This window comes from Trichosurus vulpecula, chromosome 3 (assembly GCF_011100635.1).
Source record: "Trichosurus vulpecula isolate mTriVul1 chromosome 3, mTriVul1.pri, whole genome shotgun sequence".
NCBI classification, from domain to species: domain Eukaryota; kingdom Metazoa; phylum Chordata; class Mammalia; order Diprotodontia; family Phalangeridae; genus Trichosurus; species Trichosurus vulpecula.
In genome coordinates this window covers 49,982,940-50,004,193 of record NC_050575.1, presented here as the reverse complement: position 1 = coordinate 50,004,193, position 21,254 = coordinate 49,982,940, and the positions used below count along the sequence as shown (strand labels likewise).

General features: G+C 40.3%; 1 protein-coding gene across 3 annotated transcripts in view; it reads left to right on the top strand.

Moving 5' to 3' along the window:
- Nucleotides 1-21,254, top strand: part of DIAPH1 (diaphanous related formin 1) — an 83,108-nt gene that overhangs the window by 21,808 nt on the left and 40,046 nt on the right. Inside the window, exons 2-16 of one of the 3 annotated variants that reach the window (XM_036749431.1) lie at nt 1,135-1,161; nt 2,369-2,524; nt 6,181-6,282; nt 6,991-7,121; nt 7,237-7,323; nt 11,242-11,305; nt 12,099-12,238; nt 12,703-12,811; nt 13,928-14,038; nt 14,214-14,332; nt 15,025-15,141; nt 15,911-16,026; nt 19,274-19,338; nt 20,180-20,359; nt 20,524-21,192. In XM_036749431.1, coding sequence (XP_036605326.1) covers nt 1,135-1,161; nt 2,369-2,524; nt 6,181-6,282; nt 6,991-7,121; nt 7,237-7,323; nt 11,242-11,305; nt 12,099-12,238; nt 12,703-12,811; nt 13,928-14,038; nt 14,214-14,332; nt 15,025-15,141; nt 15,911-16,026; nt 19,274-19,338; nt 20,180-20,359; nt 20,524-21,192 — 2,193 coding nt within the window. The remainder of the gene's footprint in view (nt 1-1,134; nt 1,162-2,368; nt 2,525-6,180; nt 6,283-6,990; nt 7,122-7,236; nt 7,324-11,241; nt 11,306-12,098; nt 12,239-12,702; nt 12,812-13,927; nt 14,039-14,213; nt 14,333-15,024; nt 15,142-15,910; nt 16,027-19,273; nt 19,339-20,179; nt 20,360-20,523; nt 21,193-21,254) is intronic. The other 2 variants (XM_036749432.1, XM_036749433.1) reach the window with 2 other exon arrangements.

The following is a 21,254-nucleotide window of genomic DNA, read 5'->3' as shown; positions in this document are numbered from 1 at the left end:
CTGTTCTGGCAGTGGACTTTGAGTTCTATGGAAGAGCATTGAAACCAGTGCTCTTTTAGGATCAAAAGTAGCTTTGCATTGACTGCTGGAGCTATCCATACCCTTTCCACTGTAGGTACTAATAGTTGTGTTTACCACATTTGGTTTTCTCATTGCTAGTGGGGAATTGTTGTTAGAAGGCTTCTTAAATGATGTTTCCCAGGTGGGCAATCCCATAGAGAATCCAGGGGCATTGAGCAAGTTTCTCTGTATAGGATCATAGATCTAGAACTAGAAGGAACCTCAGAGGTCATCTAATCTAATCCTCCCATTTTACAGAGGAAGAAACTGAAGTCCAGGAAAGTTGTGAGGTAGGAAGAATTAGAGGCAGGTTTTGAACCCAGATCCTCTGACTCCAGAGTTCATCTTTCTACTCTAGTATGCAGTAAGTAACTTCAAATTAAAACAATCTAGACACTTTGCTTGAGAACCTAGGTTTTCCTTGAGAGCAGAATTTGAACTCATCTCTTACTGATTTAGGAAAATGAGGTGAAACATAAAGACATCATATAGAAATACCTGTTAGTGATGTTTCAAAACCCTCCCGTGAATCAGATCTCTGGGATAGAATGACAAGATCCAGAGAGGGTATGGCAGGCACAGCAAGCACAGGTTTGTCACTGCTTCCCTTTGTTATACCTCATCTGCAAGGAGGCTGGCTTCCTTCTCCCTTGGTGGGGTAGTACTGCTTTTGGGGGAGAAGGGTATCTATAAGAGTGGTGATTCAAGGGGCATCTGTCTTATTACTATATATTACTATAAGAAGAGGCATTGATTTAGGGTTAGATGAGAAGAAAGGGGTTCTGTAGAAGTAGATCAACTAGTATCGCTTTTGGCCTCTTTATTGAAAAAGGCATATGCATCTCTCCTTCAAACTTTCTCTCTCCCATTCCCACCCTAACTCTTAACCCCACCAAGGGGGATAGTTTCACAGTTTTTTCTTTGTAATCCGTTAGGAATGTGGGGATATAGTAGAGTCTTTTCCCCCGTTGTTTTCTCTTCTCTTTTCCTTTTTCTCTTTTCTTGTGCTTAGAGTGTTTTCTCACATTTCACTAAACTGTCTCCCTCTTTTTCCTCCTTTCTTCTGTTTCATAGACTTTGAAGCGGCTCATGGCAGATGAGGTAAGGTGATTTTATTTTGCATGTAGTTTTCATAGTTCACTTCCTATTCTATGATGATTACCAGTTGTTAGATCACGTTTCCATGTACACATGCTTCCCAGTACTGTGTAACTGACATTACCTTTCTCAAGCTTATCCATATGCTTTTCCCTGTCCTCTGCTGTGTGTTTGACCTTAATTGCATGTGCTCTTTCTCTGGCATACATGGTGCCTATAGAAAGTTCATCACCTTCCAAGATTAAAATGCTATCCTTAAACTCTAAATTATCTGCTTGTGTAAGATGGGCATTAACCAATTTTAAAGCTCTAAATAAAGTTGCAAATATTTGTAATTAACAGTTGCATGGGGAGGAACTGCTGCAAATTATTGGTGGTTCTTTTAGCAGTTGTGCTTGGGGCTTGCAGGGGAACATATTATAATTTTCATCTGCCAGGGATGGTCCAAGAATACTTGAAGGTAAGATTCCAGTTAATTCTGGAATATAAATGAAGAAAGTGCACGTGCACCCAAGAAAAGGAGTTCAGGCCAAAATTCATACTATTATTTGCGGGATATCCAACCAGCAGAGAAGGTTGATATTCATTTGAGTTCTTACTGCTTATAGAGCACTCTTTGCTAGGTGTTGTGGGCTAAATAGAATTAAGTAAATGCCACAGTCCCTTTCTCCATGAAATTTGCTCAGATATTTTATACTAGAAGGACTGGAATTTAAGAATACTTTGAAGGACCAAACAAATTTTTGTGTCAATTGATACTCCTGGTCCTTTTAGGCTGTGGTCCTGCATAGCTTTGGATTTGGCAGAGAAGTTCTGCAAGGGCCTGGTTTCCCCTCTTGCTTGTGCTTGAGGGAAATAATGTATAGTAACAGTGCAGATAGGTTCGAATATTAGGTCTTAGCTCTTTTGAAGCTAGAGAACTTAGTGGAAGGTAAAGAAAGTATTAATTTTACTTTGAAGAGTCCTTAAGGCTCAATACTGCCCTCATCTTTGGAGAAAATGTTCAGCGATTGGGTTAGCTTGCCAAGAAATCCTTTGATAGTGGTTAGATCCGTTTCATACTAGAAAAATCCTGGAACTGGGTTGGGGTCTTTTGTCACTGACCCCTTGGAGCCGTGGGTGCATAAGGCCTTAGATGATTGGCTACATGATATGGTTTTTAGTGCAGAGGTAAAGCTGCATCAGTGCCAATTTTATTTCTCTTTTTTAGCTGGAGAGATTTACCAGCATGAGGATAAAGAAAGAAAAAGAAAAGCCCAATTCTGCTCATAGGAATTCATCTGCATCCTATGGTGAAGATCCCTCTGTGCAGTCGCTTCAGGACATCTCAGATGAGCAAGTGTTAGTCCTTTTTGAACAGATGCTGGTAAGTTCATAACCCTGAGACAGGTTGCTTATCCCTGAAAATGTATCATTGGGCATGATATGGCCGTTTCCATACAGTAGTTCCTCAGTGAGCCTTTCTAGCTCCATTACAAGAATCTTTGGTTTAACTGTGTTCTAGAACACTAGAATGTTCAAGGACTAGCTCACTTCTGTGAGTTAGGCTTTGTACCTTATTGGCCAATTTTTGAACGCTCAGGTCAGCTGCAGGTATGTGTGGAGAAAATATTGAGATTCTACTGATGGGCAGAGCTAGTCTCTGAGAGCATTTGCTGGGGAAGAGGGGATGAAACATTCTTAAACAAGCAAGATACAGGGACGTGTGATTTGCCCAGAATTGCAGAGTTAATCGTGCATCTGGTAATAGAACTCAGAGTGAGTCTTCGGCTTATACCAAATTCATTAGACATGCTTTGCAGATTGGGACCAGCAGCAGCTGACAGGTTTTATATAATAGAGCTTTTTAAAAATATGTTTATATCTTTTGCATTGTTTAGCACACAGTTCACTAAGCTGTAAGTTTTGGTAGGGAACCCATCTTATCCAAACTTTACATGTGTCCTGGTGCCTGCCTACATTGGGACTTGATAAATGTCATTTGAATTAAATAAGCAGAAAGAGGACAAGCTAATCACATCTTTTGGGGAGTTGGAATATTCTTTTGTAAGCTTGCATAGGACTGTAATATTTTGTATGTCTTTATGTTATATAGGTATAACCCTACAGAAAGGCCATACTTTCTTTTAATTTAAACACCATGGTACAATGAACAAGGCTTGAGTTTGAATCCTAGTCCTGATGCTTGATAGCTGTACGATCACGAGTATAAATCATTTAATCTCTTAGGCTCAGTTTTTTCTCCTGTGAGGATAATAATAGTTGCTTTACCTACCTCATAGGGTGATTGTGAGGAAAGTACTTTAAAAAAAATAATCTTTTAAAATATTAAACTGCAGATCTCTGTTACATACAGATTGCTTTTTTAAAAAAGCATAGAATAAATTCAGCATGTTAATTTCAAAGCTTTCCTGTTTGAACGTCTTTGTTTCTCTTCTGTGTATTTAAAAGGCAAAGTTTCAAAGGCCTTCTTTTCTTTTTTTGGCATCATTATTACCTTTCTCCTCCAATTAAAAAAAGCCGACCCACCCTCCCTTATTAAAAAGTAAGCATAGTTAAATAAAGCAGGTCTACACATTGACCATGACTGAAATTATATACATATCTCATTCTTCACTTCAAGTCTATTACCTCTCTATCAGGAGGTAGCATGCTTAATCATATGTCCTTTTAGGGTCTTGGTTGGTTGTTGCGTTAGTAAGAGTTCTTAAGTTTTTTCAAAGCTTTTTTCTTTACAATGTTGTATATATGTTCTTCATTCTGCTCACTTTCCTGTGCATTAGTCTTATAGATGCTCCCTGATTTCTTTTAATTCTTTCCTTTCATCATTTTAAAAAATGAAGTAATATTTTATCACATTTATATGTCAAAAGTTGCTTAGCCGTTCCACAGCTGATGGCCATCCCTTTAGTTTCCAGTTGTTTGCAACAATTAAAAAGTGCTGCTATAAATATTTTTGTAATTATGAGTTCTGAGGAAAGTATTTTGTAAACCTTAAAATACTATGGAGATGTGAATTTTCATTTCCTATCTTTACTGACATTTCCTTTAACAATGATCCCAAGTAGGGACAACTGAGCTATCTAGAGACAGAAAGTATGATCTCTATCAGGAGGTCGCACAAGTAGCAGTGATACCAGGTCAGCAAAGGTAGCCAACACATCAGTGGTGTGTCTGATAGTATATGTAATATTTCAAATTCGTATTCCCCCACCTCTGCCAAAAAGGGAGAGAAATGAATTTTCTTACCTCTCCTGGAACAAGCTTGATTATTGTAATTGCACAAAGTTTCAGTTTTGGTTTTTTAATTATTGTTCTTTCAGTTGTTTTTCTTTACATTGTTGTAGTCTTGTTTATTAAAGTCCTAACTTTCCTTTTACCTCACTTTTCATTAATTCATAAAAATCTTTCTTTGCTTCTCTATAGTTTTGATACTCTTTTCTTATGGTGAAGTAATACATCATTACATCTATATACCACAATTTATTTAAATGTTGCCTGGTTGAAGGATATCTACTTTGTTTCCAGGTATTTGGTACTGCAAAAGAGTACTGATATAAATATTTTGGTATATATGAAACCGTTCCTGACTTTGACTTACTTGGGGTATACCAGCATGTTATTCTTAATTTGTTACTGCACAGAGCAGATCAGCTTTGCACATTTTGCTTACCATGTTTTGTGTAGGAGTAACTTATTTCTGAGATTCACTTGTATCAGAAGTGATTTCCTAGAGGCAGCTAGCTGGCTTAGTAGATAGATCATTGGACTTGAAGTCAGGGAGACCTGAGATAAAATCCTGTCTCGGAAATTTTCTAGCTGTGTGACCCTGGGTGTGTCACTTAAATTTTTGCACAGTTTCAGCTTCATCATCTGTAAAATGGGGATGAATAACAGCACTTCCATCACAGGGTCCATGTGAGGACCAGATAAGATAACATTTTTATAGAATTTTTACATGCTTTGTAAAGAGTTATATAAATAATAGATATTTTTTAAAAGATAGGATTTCCAAAGTTAGGACTGAGTATATGCTGTATGAGTGGGGGGATAGAAAACCATGACTGTAGTTGTTGGGACACTTTGGTCTATTTTCCAGGCCAAAAACATGTCCGGAAAGGACTCAGAAACTTAGTTAACATTTTATTGCTCTAGGAACCAGTTTCTTTCTCAGAAAGAGAATTATTTGCTCTGAACAGAATGCAGACTTAACTAATTGTATCCTGGTTTCCTAAATAAATCTTCACTTGTGCCTGCAGTAAATATGTGATATTTTTGGTTTTCATATACTATAAAATTTTACAGAAAAATAATATTTGTTGAGACAGGTAGAATGCTTCCTGGAGTGCGTACTTCTGAATATTCTAAATGTAGTGTGTTGAGTTGAATTTTAGCTTTTTCAGGTATGAAGTAGAATAAGATAATTCCTTAACTTCATGACAGTGTCATGGTATGGGATGAAGATATGTGGAACTCTAATTAGCCACATTGACAATAGAGCTTGCTTCCTGATGAGGTGACTTCCACTAACATTTTTTGTCCTACCAGTTTTAGTAGACACACTCTGGACTCATGCTTTTCTTCTTTATCAAGGTGCACTTAAGATATACACAAGCTTTTTATTGTAATTGTGACCACTAAAGACTTCTTACACTGAGGTACATGATATCGTTTATCATTTTCTCCCTGAAGGAGCCAATAGCATCTTATATTGTCATTGTGCCCTTTAACCTAGTCTCTACAAGGGGGAAATATTAGTTTAGGATAAGATCACCCAGGGAGAGCTACAAAATTAGCTGATGCCTGAGGGATGACCGTTCTCAGATAATGTAATGTAAACAGATTTAAAGTCTACCTTTCTGGTGAGGGAGTTATGCTATATGAAGCGGTTTAGTCTCTAGAGAAAGGAATGATGAATTTATTTTGTGAGCTTTTAGTTTTCATAAGGGTACCAAATACAGAACCCTGTAAATATGTAAAACATCAGAGCTGATTTTGTTTTCTACTTGTTTGCCCTACCAGGTGGATATGAACCTGAATGAGGAGAAACAACAACCTTTGAGAGAGAAAGACATCATCATCAAGAGGGAGATGGTGTCCCAGTACTTACACACTTCAAAGGCAGTAAGTTTTCTTTAAAAAAAATAATGTGTATGTGTATATATAATTTATACATTTTTAGCATTCATTTTTTAAAAATCTTGAGTTCCAAATTCTCTTCTTCTGTCTCTCCCCCTTAAGAAGACACGCAATATGATATCAATTATACATGTGAAATCATGTAGTGCGTATTTCCATGTTGCCAAAAAAAAAGCAAAAGTAAAGTAAAAACATTATGCTTCAGTCTGCACACAGAGTTTATCAGTTCTCTCTCTGAAGGTAGATAGCATTTTTCGTCGTGAGTCCTTTGGAATTGTCTTGGATCATTGTATTGATCAAAGTAGCTAAGTTTTTCACAGCTGGTCATTGTTACAATATTGCTGTTACTGTGTACAGTATTCTCCTGGTTCTGCTCATTTCACTTTTTATCAGTTCATATAAATCTTTCTATGTTTTTCTGAAATCATCCACCTCATCATTTCTTATAGAATTCCATCACAGTCATGTACCACAGCTGTTTGGGCTCCTTCTCTTTGGCCTGAATGAATCTTATTAATGAAGTGTAGGGGAAAGATTCTTTGTAGATTTGTCTAGTTCTCTGCTCATATCCCACTTATTAGACCACATGTCTCAGTGGTCTGAGTGATGGGACTCTGGTGTCTTAAGAAATGCTGTTTAGCTAGTTTTGACTCTTGGATATTGATCTGTCATCTCTGCCTTCTTTCTTTACAGGGTATGAGTCAAAAGGAGAGCTCCAGGTCTGCCATGATGTACATCCAAGAGCTTCATTCAGGACTAAAGGATATGCCTCTGCTTAGCTGCCTAGAGTCCCTTCGTGTGTCACTTAACAATAACCCTGTCAGGTGAGAGGCTGGCTTCAGTTGGGAAAAGCCACTGTAGAAGTCTGAGGACGCATTGTGCTAGATGCAAGTTGTTAATTGGATTTGACACTGCACTGATTCTGTGTATTCCTTACAGCTGGGTACAGACCTTTGGAGCTGAGGGCCTTGCATCCTTGCTGGACATACTTAAACGACTCCACGACGAGAGAGAGGAATCTCCTGGGTGAGGGCTCCTGAATCTCTCTGTCTTCTGGAAAAAGGAACGCACAAAATGGGCAAGGCCATATATTTTGTGTTTTACATGAGATGTAATGGATTGGAGGGTTACTCTCAGCTAAGGATGGAGTTTTTCTCTAGGATGGTTGGGGTAAGGCAAGGTACAAGGAAAGGGATCTGAAAATTAAACTTTAAATAAATACTCTTATCTAAATAAAACATCTCCCTAGCCTTCTGGAGGCCAGATTATCCTCACTTAAACTAGAAGTGAGGTCTGCCCAGGCTTCTCCTTGATCTGGATATCTTTCAGATAGCTGATCAAGTGTTAGGACTGGACTAGCAGTATGGGTTAACTTTAGTGCAAGCTTGAAGGTTGGGAAGCAGGGGAAGTACCTAGGACCAATTTAGGCTCATCTTGAAGCTTGAGCCAAGTAGACATCCTTTTGATTTTCCTTTAAAAATGGTATGATCCAGAATGGACCTAAACTACCAGATATGACATACTTTTTGGATGTGGTGCTCCAAGTCTGAGTTTATAGCTATTTATACTCAATATTTTCACTTCTTCTCTTCCCACTAACTTCTTAGGCGCTTGGCAGTCTGGCTTAGAACTGCACCATTCTACTGAAACTGTTGTTATGAGTGATTTCCTAACTGTTAAACCCAATGACCTTTTTTCAGTCCTTTTCCTCCTTCTTGCTGTAGGTTTTGACACTGTTGTCCTTTGCCATCTCCTAGGAAGCTTACTTCTCATTGGGTGTTCATGATACTATCATCTTCTGGTACTCCCATCTATCTGACTATTATTTCTGTCTTTTTTATTTGGATCATTATCCATTATCCATATCCCATCTTCTTTGCATGGGTATATCCTGGAACTCTTCATCAGTCAATAAATAAACATTTATTAAGAATCAGCCATGTGCCATATGCTAGGGACTAGATATGCAAATACAAAAGTGAAACAGTCCCTGCCCTCAAGAAGCTACTGGGGGGTATAGCATGTTCTCAGATAAATAAATGCAGGACATATACAGAATAAATGCAAAGTGATTTTGTTTGAGGACACTAAAAATGAATAGCTAGCATTTATATAGTGTTTGGAAGATTTACAAAGCACTCAACAAATATCTCATTTTTTTTTTTTCACAATAAATCTGGAAGGTAGGTGCTAGTATTAGCCCCATTTTACAGATGAGGAAGACAAATTAATTGACTTGCCCAGGGTCACCCAGCTAGTAGACATCTGAGGCAGGTTTACCTGACTCCAGGTCAGTTCTCTATTTACTGTAAGAAGTCATGAAAGGCCCCAAGTGGCACTTGAGCTGAGCCTTGACAGGAGCTGCAGGTGTCAAGTGTGGGGGGTGAGGAGGGAAAGCATTTCAGACTTGGTGGAGAACCGGGGAAAGGGCACAAAGAAGAAGAGGGAATGTCATATGTAGGAAACAAGAAGTCAGCCAGTCTGCCTGGAACATAGTTTGTGAAGGAATCAGGCTGGAAAGGAAAGCTAGAACAAGATTGGTGAAGGGCTTTAAATGGCAAATAGGAATTTGCATCTATCCTAGATCAGAGCTTCTTAAGCAGAGAATTGATATAATCAAGCCTGGGTTTTAGAAATAATAATTTTGTAGCTGTGTAGAAAATGATTAGAGAGGGGACAGACTTGAGACAGAGAAACCAATGAGATAGCTGATTCCATAGCCTAGGCGAGGGGTCATGAAGACTTGAATTAGAATGGTTGTGCCCTTACCCACTCTCTTCTGATTTCTTTACTTCACTCCTTAATAATACTCAAGGAGTTATGTACTGTCTCTAATCATATGGCTCTCAAATCTATGTATTGAGCCACTGTCTCTTTCCTGAGCTTCAGAACTCTGCACCACCATCTCCATCTGAATGTTCCACAGGCATCTCAGGATCAGTATGTCCAAAACAGAATTCCTCTGTGTCCTAAAATGTATTCCTTTTCTTAATTTCCTATTTCCGTCAAATGTACCACTACTACCACCCTTCCAGGCACCTGCGTTCATAACCTCAGAGTGGATTCTTCATGCCCAATATCCAGTTGGCAGATTTTGTTGTTTCTACTTCCACAACTTCTCCTATCTATCCACTCACTCCACCAGTATATCCAGCATCCTGATCCAGGCCCTTATCACTTCTCACCTTGATTTTTAAAAGAGCCTCCTAATTGTTCTCCTTGCCTCCAATCTTTTCTCTGCCTAATCCATTTTCTATATACCTGCTAGTTAGATATTCCTAAAGCATAGTTGTGGCTGTCCCACTCCTTTGCTTAAGAGGCTTCAGTAGTTCTCTTAGGATAAAATACAAGCCCCCAGTCTAGAATTTAATATCCTTTATAATCTGAATCTAAGCCCTTTTTCCAGAATAATTGTACATTACTTCCTCTTAAGCTATGTTCAGCCAGACTAGCCTACTTGCTATCCCAATAGAAGACATTCCATCTCCTTTCCCATGCCTTTGCCTAGACTGTTCACCATGCCTATAGTGGTTTCCCTTTTCACCTGTACCTTCCTTCAAAACATGGCTCAGATGCCTCTTCCTATAGGAGGCCCCCACCCTACCTTTTAGTGTTCTTCCCTTCCCATTTGTATTTTCTCTGTATATATTTTATTATATACTTATGTGTATGTCTGTTTTTCTGAGTAGAATGTAAACTCCTTGAGAGTAGAGACTCTTTGGTTTTTGCCTTAATATCCCAATACCTAGTACAGTGCCTATCATACAGTAGGCACTCAATAAATGCTTTTTTAATTTAATAATGGAATGAGGTTTTAATCTATTGAGCATTTTTCTAAATAGTAATTAGTACTTCATTGAACAATTGCTTCAGGGATCTGGAATTTTATTAATGAGACTACTCCTTCTGCTGATATAGCCACTTTTTTATAACTCTATAACTTAGTAAATAGTCTGAGTTGAATTGGCCAAAAAATTCATCACACTTATGACGGTGACACTATAAAATTTAGCTCAGCTGGATTTCAAACAGTGGGCGTGCACTCTATCATTGGATTGGTACTTAAAGCCTTTCCAGATTGGTTGAACCATCCAGAGTTTGTAGTCCATACCACACTGAGATATTTGGATAGGACTTTGGAGAATATGAAAGAGAATTGATTCTGTGGGTACCTGGAGAACTAATGGGAAGGTTTGTGGTCCTACTCCCATTAGATTTTTAGCTTTGAAGCTGAAGAGAGAAGACAGGACTAACTCGGATCAGAACTTATGGATCTCTTCAATAATTGCCAAAATAATTGTTCTGAAACATTTGTCTAACCATGTCACTTCCTGCTCAAGTCGTTGATGGCTTTCTAATACCTCTAGGATAAAATACGAACTCCTCCTCCTAATACGTAAAGCCTGTCACACTCTGGTTGCAACATAACTTTCTAGCTTCTTCATACCCTCTAGAATCCAGATAAATCATCCTATTTACTGTTCCTCGAACTTGGTGTCCAATCTCCTATCTTTGTGACTTTTCCCTCTGTGTTTGGAGTGCATTCTGTCCTCTCCTATACTTCTAGCTTAAAATCCTCCATTTCCTTTAAGGTTCCGCTAAAGGATCACCTACCTAGGAATTGTTTCCAAATTTCCCTTACTTTTGGGTGCTGTTTCCCTCCTCCAATGCTCTTGTCTTTATTCATTTATGTGTTCTATTTCATTTCCTTCTATAAAATGTATAGCTCCTTGAGGATTGGGATCTCCTTATCTTGGTCTTTGTAGTTCCCTCCATAGCCAGCACTTTAATGTTTTTTGAAGTGAACGGCTCTGCCCCTTTTTTTGTCTTTAGAGTTTCAGGGCTGAGTCTTGTGTGCCAGTTTAGGAGCCTCCTCTTTGGGTGTTGGGAGGGAATGTAGCATTAATTAAAGACATTTCATTGATTGCTTCTTTCTTTGTGCAGAAGCTACGACAGTCGAAACAAGCATGAGATCATTCGCTGCTTGAAAGCTTTTATGAACAACAAGGTGAGCTCTTTTCCCTTTTTCTGTCTCCTTCCCTCTCCCACACTGCCACTCAATCCCCTCTCCACTTGGCATAAGATTAGACAACTTTCCATAATCCTGGTTCATATCTATTTTTTGGTGGCACCGGTGTATCCTTTATTAATCCTTTCCATCTTAGTTCTCTTCCTCTCTTGTTTTTCTTGTCCTGTTCTTTTTAGTTTCCTAATCTGCACATATACTTTTCAAAAGTCTGACCTCTCTCCTTAATGATAATAACTAGCATTTATATAGCACTTACTGTGTGCCAGGCACTGTGCTAAGTGCTCTACAGATAGTATCTCATTTTCGATAGGTGCTATCAAGATCCTCATCTTATAGTTGAGGAAACTGAAGCAAATAGAGGATGTTGCTTGCCCAGGGTCACATAGGTAGGAAGTGTCTGAGGCTGGATTGGAGGGATCGTCTTGACCCACCGTGCCACCTGACTACTTCCTCTCTCGTCCCAGTGTAGTCTAGTACTTCTCATACATGCCTGTTTTTAGAATCCCCTTCCTCTTTCTGCTTTGACTCATAATAAAAAAGATAACTTCATCTCAGATTAGTTCTCCCTTTCCTTATTCATTTGCATTAATGAGTAGTTCATCTCTATCCTTGGAGAGGATACTTGAGTTCTTGTACCTCTGTAGGAAGAGATTTTCCTTGTCTTGTAGTCTGGGATTCTGTTGAGAAAGAGGTATGGAGTGTACTGCCCCTTCACATTCTTTCATGTGACTTTAAATCTTCACATCCTTCTTTCCTGTTCTTGCTTTACCAGTTTGGAATCAAGACAATGTTGGAAACAGAAGAAGGAATCTTGCTGCTGGTCAGAGCCATGGACCCTGCTGTCCCCAATATGATGATTGATGCAGCCAAGCTTTTGTCTGCTCTCTGCATTCTACCACAGCCTGAGGATATGTATGTGACTTGGAATTTTCTTCCTTTCCCATTTCCTTTCCCTTCTTTTTTTTAAATCCCTGAAAGTATGTGTTCTGGAGGAATGGTTGACTGGAGTATGAGGAGATGTGCTCAGTTGCTTAGATAGACTGTAGTTCTACTCAGTATGGAATCTGGTAAATCTCATTCCCAATACAAGAGTCCTAAGTAGAATGGCTGTCTTTAGAAAAAAACTCTGTATTAGGGTGACTGGTTGAGGATATCCTTTGGGACACTGTCTACTTCTGAAGCCTCTGAGGGGTGGAAGTAGTGATGTGGATATTTTCCTATACTCCAAAAAGATCTTTCTTCTTGTGTAATGCCACAATAATTATACCCTTTCTTTTCTTTTCTTACCCATACCTCTGGGGTAGGATCCTGAATAATCTATCTTCCTTTTTCCCCATCCTTTTCTTCCCACCTTTCAACCACTACCTCCAATGTAGGAACGAACGAGTTCTGGAGGCTATGACAGAGCGAGCAGAGATGGAAGAAGTTGACCGCTTCCAGCCTCTCTTGGAGGGATTAAAGAGTGGAACCTCCATTGCCCTCAAGGTATGTAATCTGAGAGCAGCACCTGGGAAGAAGCAGCAGGGGGAAATATTTCTTGGATTTTCCCATCTCTTACCAGAACAAATGGAGTGTCTTCTTTTTGTGTGCTTTATGCTAAAGGATAAATATGGGGCTTCTTTCTCAGGAAAGCAGACTCTTAGGTGCCACATTTTAGGAAGGACATAGGTAAGCTAGAGCTATGCAGCATGATGGCATCCAGGACTGGAGATCATGCCCTATAAAAACTGCTTAAAGAAACTGAGGATATTTAACCTAGAAAAGAGAAGACTTAAAAGAGTCATGATGGTGGTTTTCAAGTATTTTAAAATTATGGGGTTCGAAAAGGATTAGATTTGTTTTGCTTGATCCTGGAGGGCCAAGTAGGTCCTGGTAGGAGCCATTGGGTAGAAGTTGCAGAGAAGCAGATTTAGACTTAACATAAGGAAACATTCTCTAATAATTAGAATTGGCCAGACGTGGAGCACAAAGGAGATACTTGGTCTTCAAACAGAGGCTAGATGACCACTTGTCAGTGATACTATAGATAGGAATTTTTTGGCGAGGTACATTTTGGATTGAAAGACAATTTGACAAGGAGGATTGGAATCAGGCTGACCAGGTTTCAAGTCCAACCTCTGTCACAAACTAGCAGTATAAAACTGGGCAAGTTGTTCCAGTCTATCAGCATCCCCTCAGTAAGCCTTGGTAGAGTGAGTTTCCTCACTGAGGAGCTTCCTATGCTAGTGATAGGTCTCAGTTGGAAAAAAAAAAAAGTCTGGAAAACTGTCTTGGACCAGGTAGCCTCTAGTTGACCCATCCTTGATTCAACTTTGGCTAGGAAATTGCTGTGACTATTTTATACCTGGGAAAACTGAATTTTGAAACAAGGAAGACACTTGCACAGTCCAGAGTTTCACAGGCCCAGGAATTATATTAAAAACTGATCTATTCGGCCTGGTGATTAGATTGGGTCTCATGGCTTTAATAGCCCTTGTAGGATCTATGTTAGATGCTGAGGGTTTGTGTTTTCCTCTAAAAATAAGTTTAATAGAAAAGGAATCTTCCTTAGTTTCCTCCAGAAGTTAACATTAATCTAGCTGCCTTACCTTTCCACCTTAGGTGGGATGTCTACAGTTGATCAATGCCCTCATCACACCTGCCGAAGAACTTGATTTCAGAGTTCACATCCGAAGTGAGCTGATGCGCTCGGGTCTGCAGCAAGTGCTTAAGGTGAGTTCCTCAGATTTATAATATGACTTGTTTTTTTGTTTTTTTCTTTTTTTCTCTGCACTAGTATCTCATTCTCTTGAAAGCCTTGGTTATCAGTTTAAAACAGTTTTGGAAAACAGTGAGAACATAAGGGACACTTCTAAGATCTCTGAAGCCTATTTTTGACTGTTGATAGGATCTGCGGCTGATGGAGAATGAAGATATGAAGGTACAGCTGGCTGTCTTTGATGAACAAGGGGAGGAGGATTCCTATGACCTTAAGGGAAGGCTGGAAGACATACGAATGGAAATGGAATATCCTTCTGCTGAACAGTGGCTTCAAATGTGGTGCCTGTATTAAATTCAGTTGTAGCAGCTGAACTTTGGGTGAAATCCTTATGTCCTAAGAAAGATTTCACTTAAGGAATCAGGGTCCATGTCCCTATAATTGACCCAGCAAGAAAACCTTTTGGACATTATTAATGATACTCTCAGGCTTCTTTTGTCTGAGTAACCTTAGACAAAGACATCAGAGAGTCCTTTACAACAGAGGGGGCCAGAAAGATTAGTATTTGCTTCCTGGGAATACTGTGAGATTTGAATTTAATTGCAAGAAAACATAGGTCAAGGAATGTGGCCAAAGCATGACCTTTCGAGGAGATTCGTGTGCCTCTGACTACTTTGTGTGTATTTTTTAGGTGAGAACTGTGAGTCACTGGCAGTAATCCGGTTCCATGTTGAGATCTGGTGCAACTGCTTTTGTGGTTACTTTATGTTTGCTTCACTACTTGAGCCTCTAGATCTGAAGGATTTTACAGCGTCACCCTTTTGCATGGTGGTCTCTTGAGTTGAGGGACTTAGGAGATGCTGTGCTATGCTAATGATGGAATTTGGATTTTTGGGAGGACAGGTTCATAAGGCTCATAGAATTCCTGACAATGGTCAGGAATCTCTGACTAGCCTCGTTTCTAAAGTCATGTTTTCCTTAGCCCTTTCCCCTTTCCCACTGATTTCAGTGAAGTTTTCCAGATCCTTCTGAATACGGTTAAAGATTCAAAGGCTGAGTCGCTCTTCCTGTCCATCCTGCAGCACCTGCTGCTGGTCCGAAATGACTACGAGGCCAGGTGGGGTGGGCGGTGGGGTGCCTGGGACAGCCAGGGGCAGGCAGCTACTTTGGTGTTAAATTAAGGAGGAAGGACAAACTGTTAGATTACAAGGTAGAGGGAGTAAAGAAGTGTCTGAGAATGTTCTCTTTAATTAGGCAGAAAACCCTTCTGATTGGCTGAGAGGTACAAAGGGTGTGATCTCTTTTGCGGGGGGGACATTTTAAGGTAATTTCCATTTGGAGTAAGGGAGCCGTACCTACCCATTTGATGGAATAGGAAGAGTCAGCAGACAGTGCTGGCGTTGTCCTGTCAGAGGAAGACCAAGACAGAATTCTTTGGGAGAGGGGATTGAGAAATGGAGTGAGGGAGCAGGAATTTGGGCTTGATTATCCAGAAAACTCAGGCAGCTGAAGTAGAACAATTGATGGCATGGACATAACAACCTTATTTCAGATTTCTAAAAAGGACCTCATCTCAAAGTTTTTCCCTGGGACTCCGTAACACATTAGTGGTTGGGTCAGTCAGTCAACCAACATTTATTAAGCTTTTTTGTGCCAGATGCTGTGCTAAGTGATGGGGACACAAAAAAGATAAAGTCCCTCATCTCTAAGAACTTACAGTCTACTGAGGGAGACAACTTTGCAAACAACTCTGTACAAATAAGCTATAGTTTGGATAAATTTGAAATAACGAGTAGAAGAAAGGCACTAGACCTGTTTGTGGCAGCCATGTGACTTCCAGGGTCCAGAGTTTCTTTGGTTATCCTCACTCTCTTTTTCTTCTGCAGACCTCAGTACTATAAGCTGATAGATGAGTGTATATCCCAGATAGTACTGCACAAGAATGGCGCCGATCCCGACTTCAAGTGCCGACACCTCCAAATAGACATTGAAGGATTGATTGGTAAGCGCAGGGGTAACTACTGCTGCTATTGGCTTTTCATCAACACATCCTCTCTACCTCCCATCTCCCTTCCGAGTTAATTAACCAAAAGAATAAGCATTTGTTAAATGTCCAACATAATACTGGGTGCTGGGGAGACAAAGACAAAAGTGACATTATCCTTGCTCCTCAAGAAGCTCATGTTTTGGAGAGGGGACAGCAAGTACACACAAGTATGTCCAAAGTAAATATCAAGCCATTTTGTGGGATAGGCACTCACTGGGAGGATCTGAAAAGGCCTCATATAGGAGGTAGCATTTGAGCCTAGCACTAAAGGAAACTAGGTCTTCTGTGAGGCAGATAAGAGGAAGGGAGGGCATTTTAAGCTTGTGCCAAGGCATGGGGATGGGCAATTGAGTGTTGTGTGTGAAGAACAATGACAAAGCTAGTTTCGCAGTACTGAAGAGTACCTGAAGAGAATGAATGTATAATAACACTGGAAAGATAGGTTGCAGCCAAACCAAGGGCTTGAAGGCCTTTAAATACCAAAAGGAAGAGTTTTTATTTTATTCTGTATCTTGTCCTTGTCTCCTTCCTGAGCTCCAGCTTGTATCACCAACTTTGGACATTTTGAATTAAATGTCTTATAGGCATCTCAAATGCAACATATCCGAAATAACTCTGTCTTTCCTTTTAAACCTATTCTCTTCTGAACTTCTGTATTATTGTCCAGGGCAACACTATCCCTCCAGTCACTCAGGTTCACCACCATAGTATCATCTTCAGCGCCTCTCACTGACCCTAGATACCCTATCAGCTCCCAAATCTTACCAGTTCTACCCCTGCATCCATCTCTTACATCCAACACTTTCTCTTCCCAAATAGTCACCAGCCTAGTTTTAGGCCTTTTTCTGAACTGTTGCAATAGCCTCCTAATAGTCTCCCTACCTCAAATCTTTCTTCACTACAACCTATCTTCCACACAGCTGTCAAAATGATTTTTCCAAAGTCCAAGTCTAACCATGTCATAGCTTTACTCAGTAAACTCCATTCTTTATTCTGTAGGGTATTTACGTTCTCTGTTATCTGGAATAAAATAAAAACTCTTCTATTTGGCATCGAAAACCCTTCACAACCTAGCCTTGGCCTACTTTTTTGGTTCTAATTATGTTACTCTCACATAGCCTTTATGATGTAGTCATCCTATCTTTACTTTTTTTCATATGTAGCTTTCCATTTCCTATCTCTGTGCCTTTGCATCTAGGGAAGGTAAACTTCTGTAGGCTGTGTGTGTGTGTGTGTAGAGGGGTGTGGCTTGTGGAGAGGGTAGGGAAGGAATCTGTTCTTTTAATATATTCCAGGGGATATTACAAAGGCACAAAAATCTATACTTAGAATGCACTGCCCCCTCACTTAATTCTTTTTGGAACACCTAGTTTCCTCAGAGACTGAATTCAAGCTCTGCCTTCTTCATGAAGCCTTTCCTGAACCTCTCAAGCTGGGAGTACCCCACTCACAAAAATCTTCTTGTGTTCTCAACCTTTCTCTCTGTCTCTTTCTCTTTTTCTCTCTCACTCTTATATGTCTTAGTGTCTACCCCAAAAGAGAATGTAAACTTCTTTAGGTCAGGCATTCATTTCCTTTGTGAACACCACTTTGGCAAATCTGTGGAAGATGGATTGGGGAGAGCCTTTAGCCAGGGAGACCTAGGAGAAGGCTATTGCAAAAGGTAAAAAATAAAAAAATAAGACATTTATCCTGGGACTAGGTAGATTACATTAACAGTTGTAAACATTTGGCCATCAACACATTTTCCTTACATTTAAGGGAACATTAATGGATAAGGCAGCTTTCATCTACAAGCCCCTAGAACATTGTAGTGGAAACTAATCTAAATGTTGATACCTTCTCTGTATGAACAGGGTAATTGAAAGCATCTGACTGAGGTGCTACACATATGGCTGGAAATAACAGCAGATTCTGGAAGCTAGAAATGCAGCACTCATAGGTGCTTCTTCCCTCATTGGGTTTGGATTCTGTAGTCAAGACCCTGCTCCCCTCAGAACCAAGGCAGTCAGATAAATTAGCCAGATAGATGGTAAGATTAAATGAATCTCAAAATAGTTTATCCAGGCCTTTCACAGTTTACTAAAGGGTGAATATGACATCATATCATTTTAGAGTGCAGGATTCTATGTACCTCATTCTCTTTATATCCTTGGAACCAGGATGAAGTGATGGGCTTGAACATCTGGGAAGTGGGTTAGCCTGTTAGAACTTTAGTTGGGAGACATACCTTCACGTCTGCAAATGCTTAGTAGGAAAATAATACCACTTATCACAAAGAAGACAAAACAGAATTAGAAGTGTGATGTTATGTTTAATCTTTTGGGCATCATAATCGTTTAGGTCAATTCCCTTTTAATCACAGGACATAGGAAGAATGCCAGTGGGATCTTTCTTCTTTCTTAGCTGTTCATCTGTCTATTCCTATGGAGGGAGCATCAACATCCATGAACTTCTTTAAGTAATGAACATCAAACTATGTTCTTAATGAGGGAGACCATATGAAAGCAGATGATAATCTATATTGTATTCTTATCACCAAAGTTTAAATATAAAACATCTGCATTGTAATTTTACGAGAAATTTGTAACAAACAGTGCCACAAACCATTCCCTCTCCACTCAACCATCTTCCCTCCCCACAAAGTAAGGCTATTAAAGTAGTCCAGATAAGAGCCTGATCTTGGGTAGTGGCTGTGTGAATTGAGAGAAAGGGATTGTTATGAGCTGTTGTGGAGATAGAATTAGGAAGACTTTAGCAACTGATTAGATATGTGGGATAAGAAAAAATGACAAGTTGAGAGATGACTTTGAGGTCTTTGAACCTGTGTGACTAGAAGGATGATAATACCCTCTATAGAAGTAGGAAAATAAAAGCATGTGGAAAGAGATGTGGTTCTAGATCCAAACAGTTTACTCACCTTTCCATCTGTCTTGTATCTAGATCTCATCCTTATTTTTACATATGTATTCACAACTTTGAACCTGTGAAGGATCTGAGAGGTTCTCCAGTAGATTCTAGAGGGTCATACTTTATATGTGAAACTGGGGATTATAAATCCATTTAGGTTGAATGTAATGGGGGAAAAGGGTTCTGCTCTTGAGAGTACATTCCAGAGGATATTAAAATGATTCTTTTCTAGGATGGAGTGAGAGGACAGAGAGAATTGGAAATTTTACTTCTTGTCTTCTCTTATTTTCAGATCAAATGATTGATAAAACAAAAGTGGAGAAAACTGAGGCCAAAGCTATAGAGTTGGAAAAGAAGGTGAATATGAGGAGCCAGAGAAGGTTCACTTAAAGCACTTCCATCTTCTTTTTGTCTGAGAGTTAGTCTTGATTGCCCAACCCACTAGTTTGCGCTTTTCCTCCATCCTTACCTCTACGTGTATCCCCTCTCCCCTTCCCCAGTCGTTTTGGTGAGGTTGGCACACAGTTTGGGTTTATGGAAAGAGTCCTGTCTTAGGGCCTTTTTTAGCTGCTTAATTTAGAAAGCAGCATGGGCATGGACAAGTAGAAACAGTATTGTTGTTATACTGTTTTCTTTCTTGGGCCATCAACAGAATAGATATGGCAAATGGTGACCCTAAATAACTGCTCCCATTGGTTTCTTCCCTTGGAGCAATAAGGTGCTGAATAGGACTAGATTTTTGTGGCTGTGATGCTACCTATCTTCACCTGGCCCTGTGTTCTTTGGGTTCTCTGTGACCATCCTCGAGCACTTAGTGCTCTCTTGTGGGGAAGGGGTGACTTTTGCTCCCAAACCCTCTTTTGTATGCTTTGCTTGTAATCTTAAAGGGTTATAAAAGGGTTCGTAATCTTAGAGGGTTATAAAAATTACTTCTAGTAGCTATCCAGGTTGAATAAAGGAAATGTCCTTGAACTTCAAACCTATAGCTGTGACTCCAGAAGTGGGAAGACTCACATGCTCAATTCTCAAGTTTTAGGGTCAAGGTGTTATCACCATTCTTCCTTGCTAGGCATTGCCTCTGGTATGGGGCAGCTCCAGAGGTAAAATAGCAGCATGATATGGTATGTTACAGAGAAAATTCTGTGCCTTGCCCTGGGAGACAGAGTAGCTTCCTAGAATATTAATTTTTTTTCCTTAGCTGGACTCAGAGCTAACTGCCCGCCATGAGCTACAGGTAGAAATGAAAAAGATGGAGAGTGACTTTGAGCAGAAGCTCCAGGACCTACAAGGAGAGAAGCAAACACTGGATGCAGAGAAACAACAATTAGCCACTGAGAAAAAGGACCTGGAGGCTGAAGTCTCTCAGCTGGCTGGAAAGGTAACATCTGGGCAGGAGCAGTAAGGTATATTGCCACCTATTGAAATTGGTTCTTCTAAAGCCCCAAGAGAGGTATGCCTAAGAGTTGGAATGAACCTAGCCTTTTCTGGGAACGTAGCTGGAAAGTGCTCAATTTCTTATGTCGGATTTGCTTTCTTCTGTAGGTTGCCAATTTGTCGAAGGAGCTGGAAGATGCCAAGAAGGACATGGCTTCTCTCTCAGCTGCAGTAGTCTCTTCTGTTCCTCTTGCCCCTAGCAGTGATAATGTGCTCCCTGCACCTCTTTTGCCTGGCAACTCTAACATACCTTCTCCACCTCCACCCCCTCCTTTACCACCTTCTCCTCTACCTAGTAGTATTACTATACCACCTCCACCTCCACTCCCTCCTCTTCCTGGTGGTATTAATATACCCCCTCCACCTCCACCCCCTCCTTTACCTGGTGACATTTGTATACCTCCTCCACCCCCTCCTCCTCCCCTGCCTAGTGGAGGTGACATTCCTCCTCCCCCTCCCCTCCCTGGTGGAAGTGGCATTCCTCTTCCCCCTCCCCTGCCTGGTGTAGGTGACATTCCTCCTCCCCCTCCCCTGCCTGGAGGTGCTGGAATGCCCCCACCTCCTCCCCCCTTACCTGGTGGTGTTGGAATCCCTCCACCCCCTCCACTCTCAGGGGTTCCTGGTATTCCTCCACCTCCCCCAGGAATGGGTGTGCCTCCTCCCCCTCCTGCATTTGGGGGTCTGGGAGTGACTGCAGCTCCAACTCTGCCCTATGGATTGGTTCCAAAGAAACTTTATAAGCCAGAGGTGCAGCTCCGAAGGCCAAACTGGTCCAAGGTGAGAGTTGCTGCCAAATTCAAAAGCCTGTGGTCAAAAAGCTGCATCTGGTTCTTGCCTCA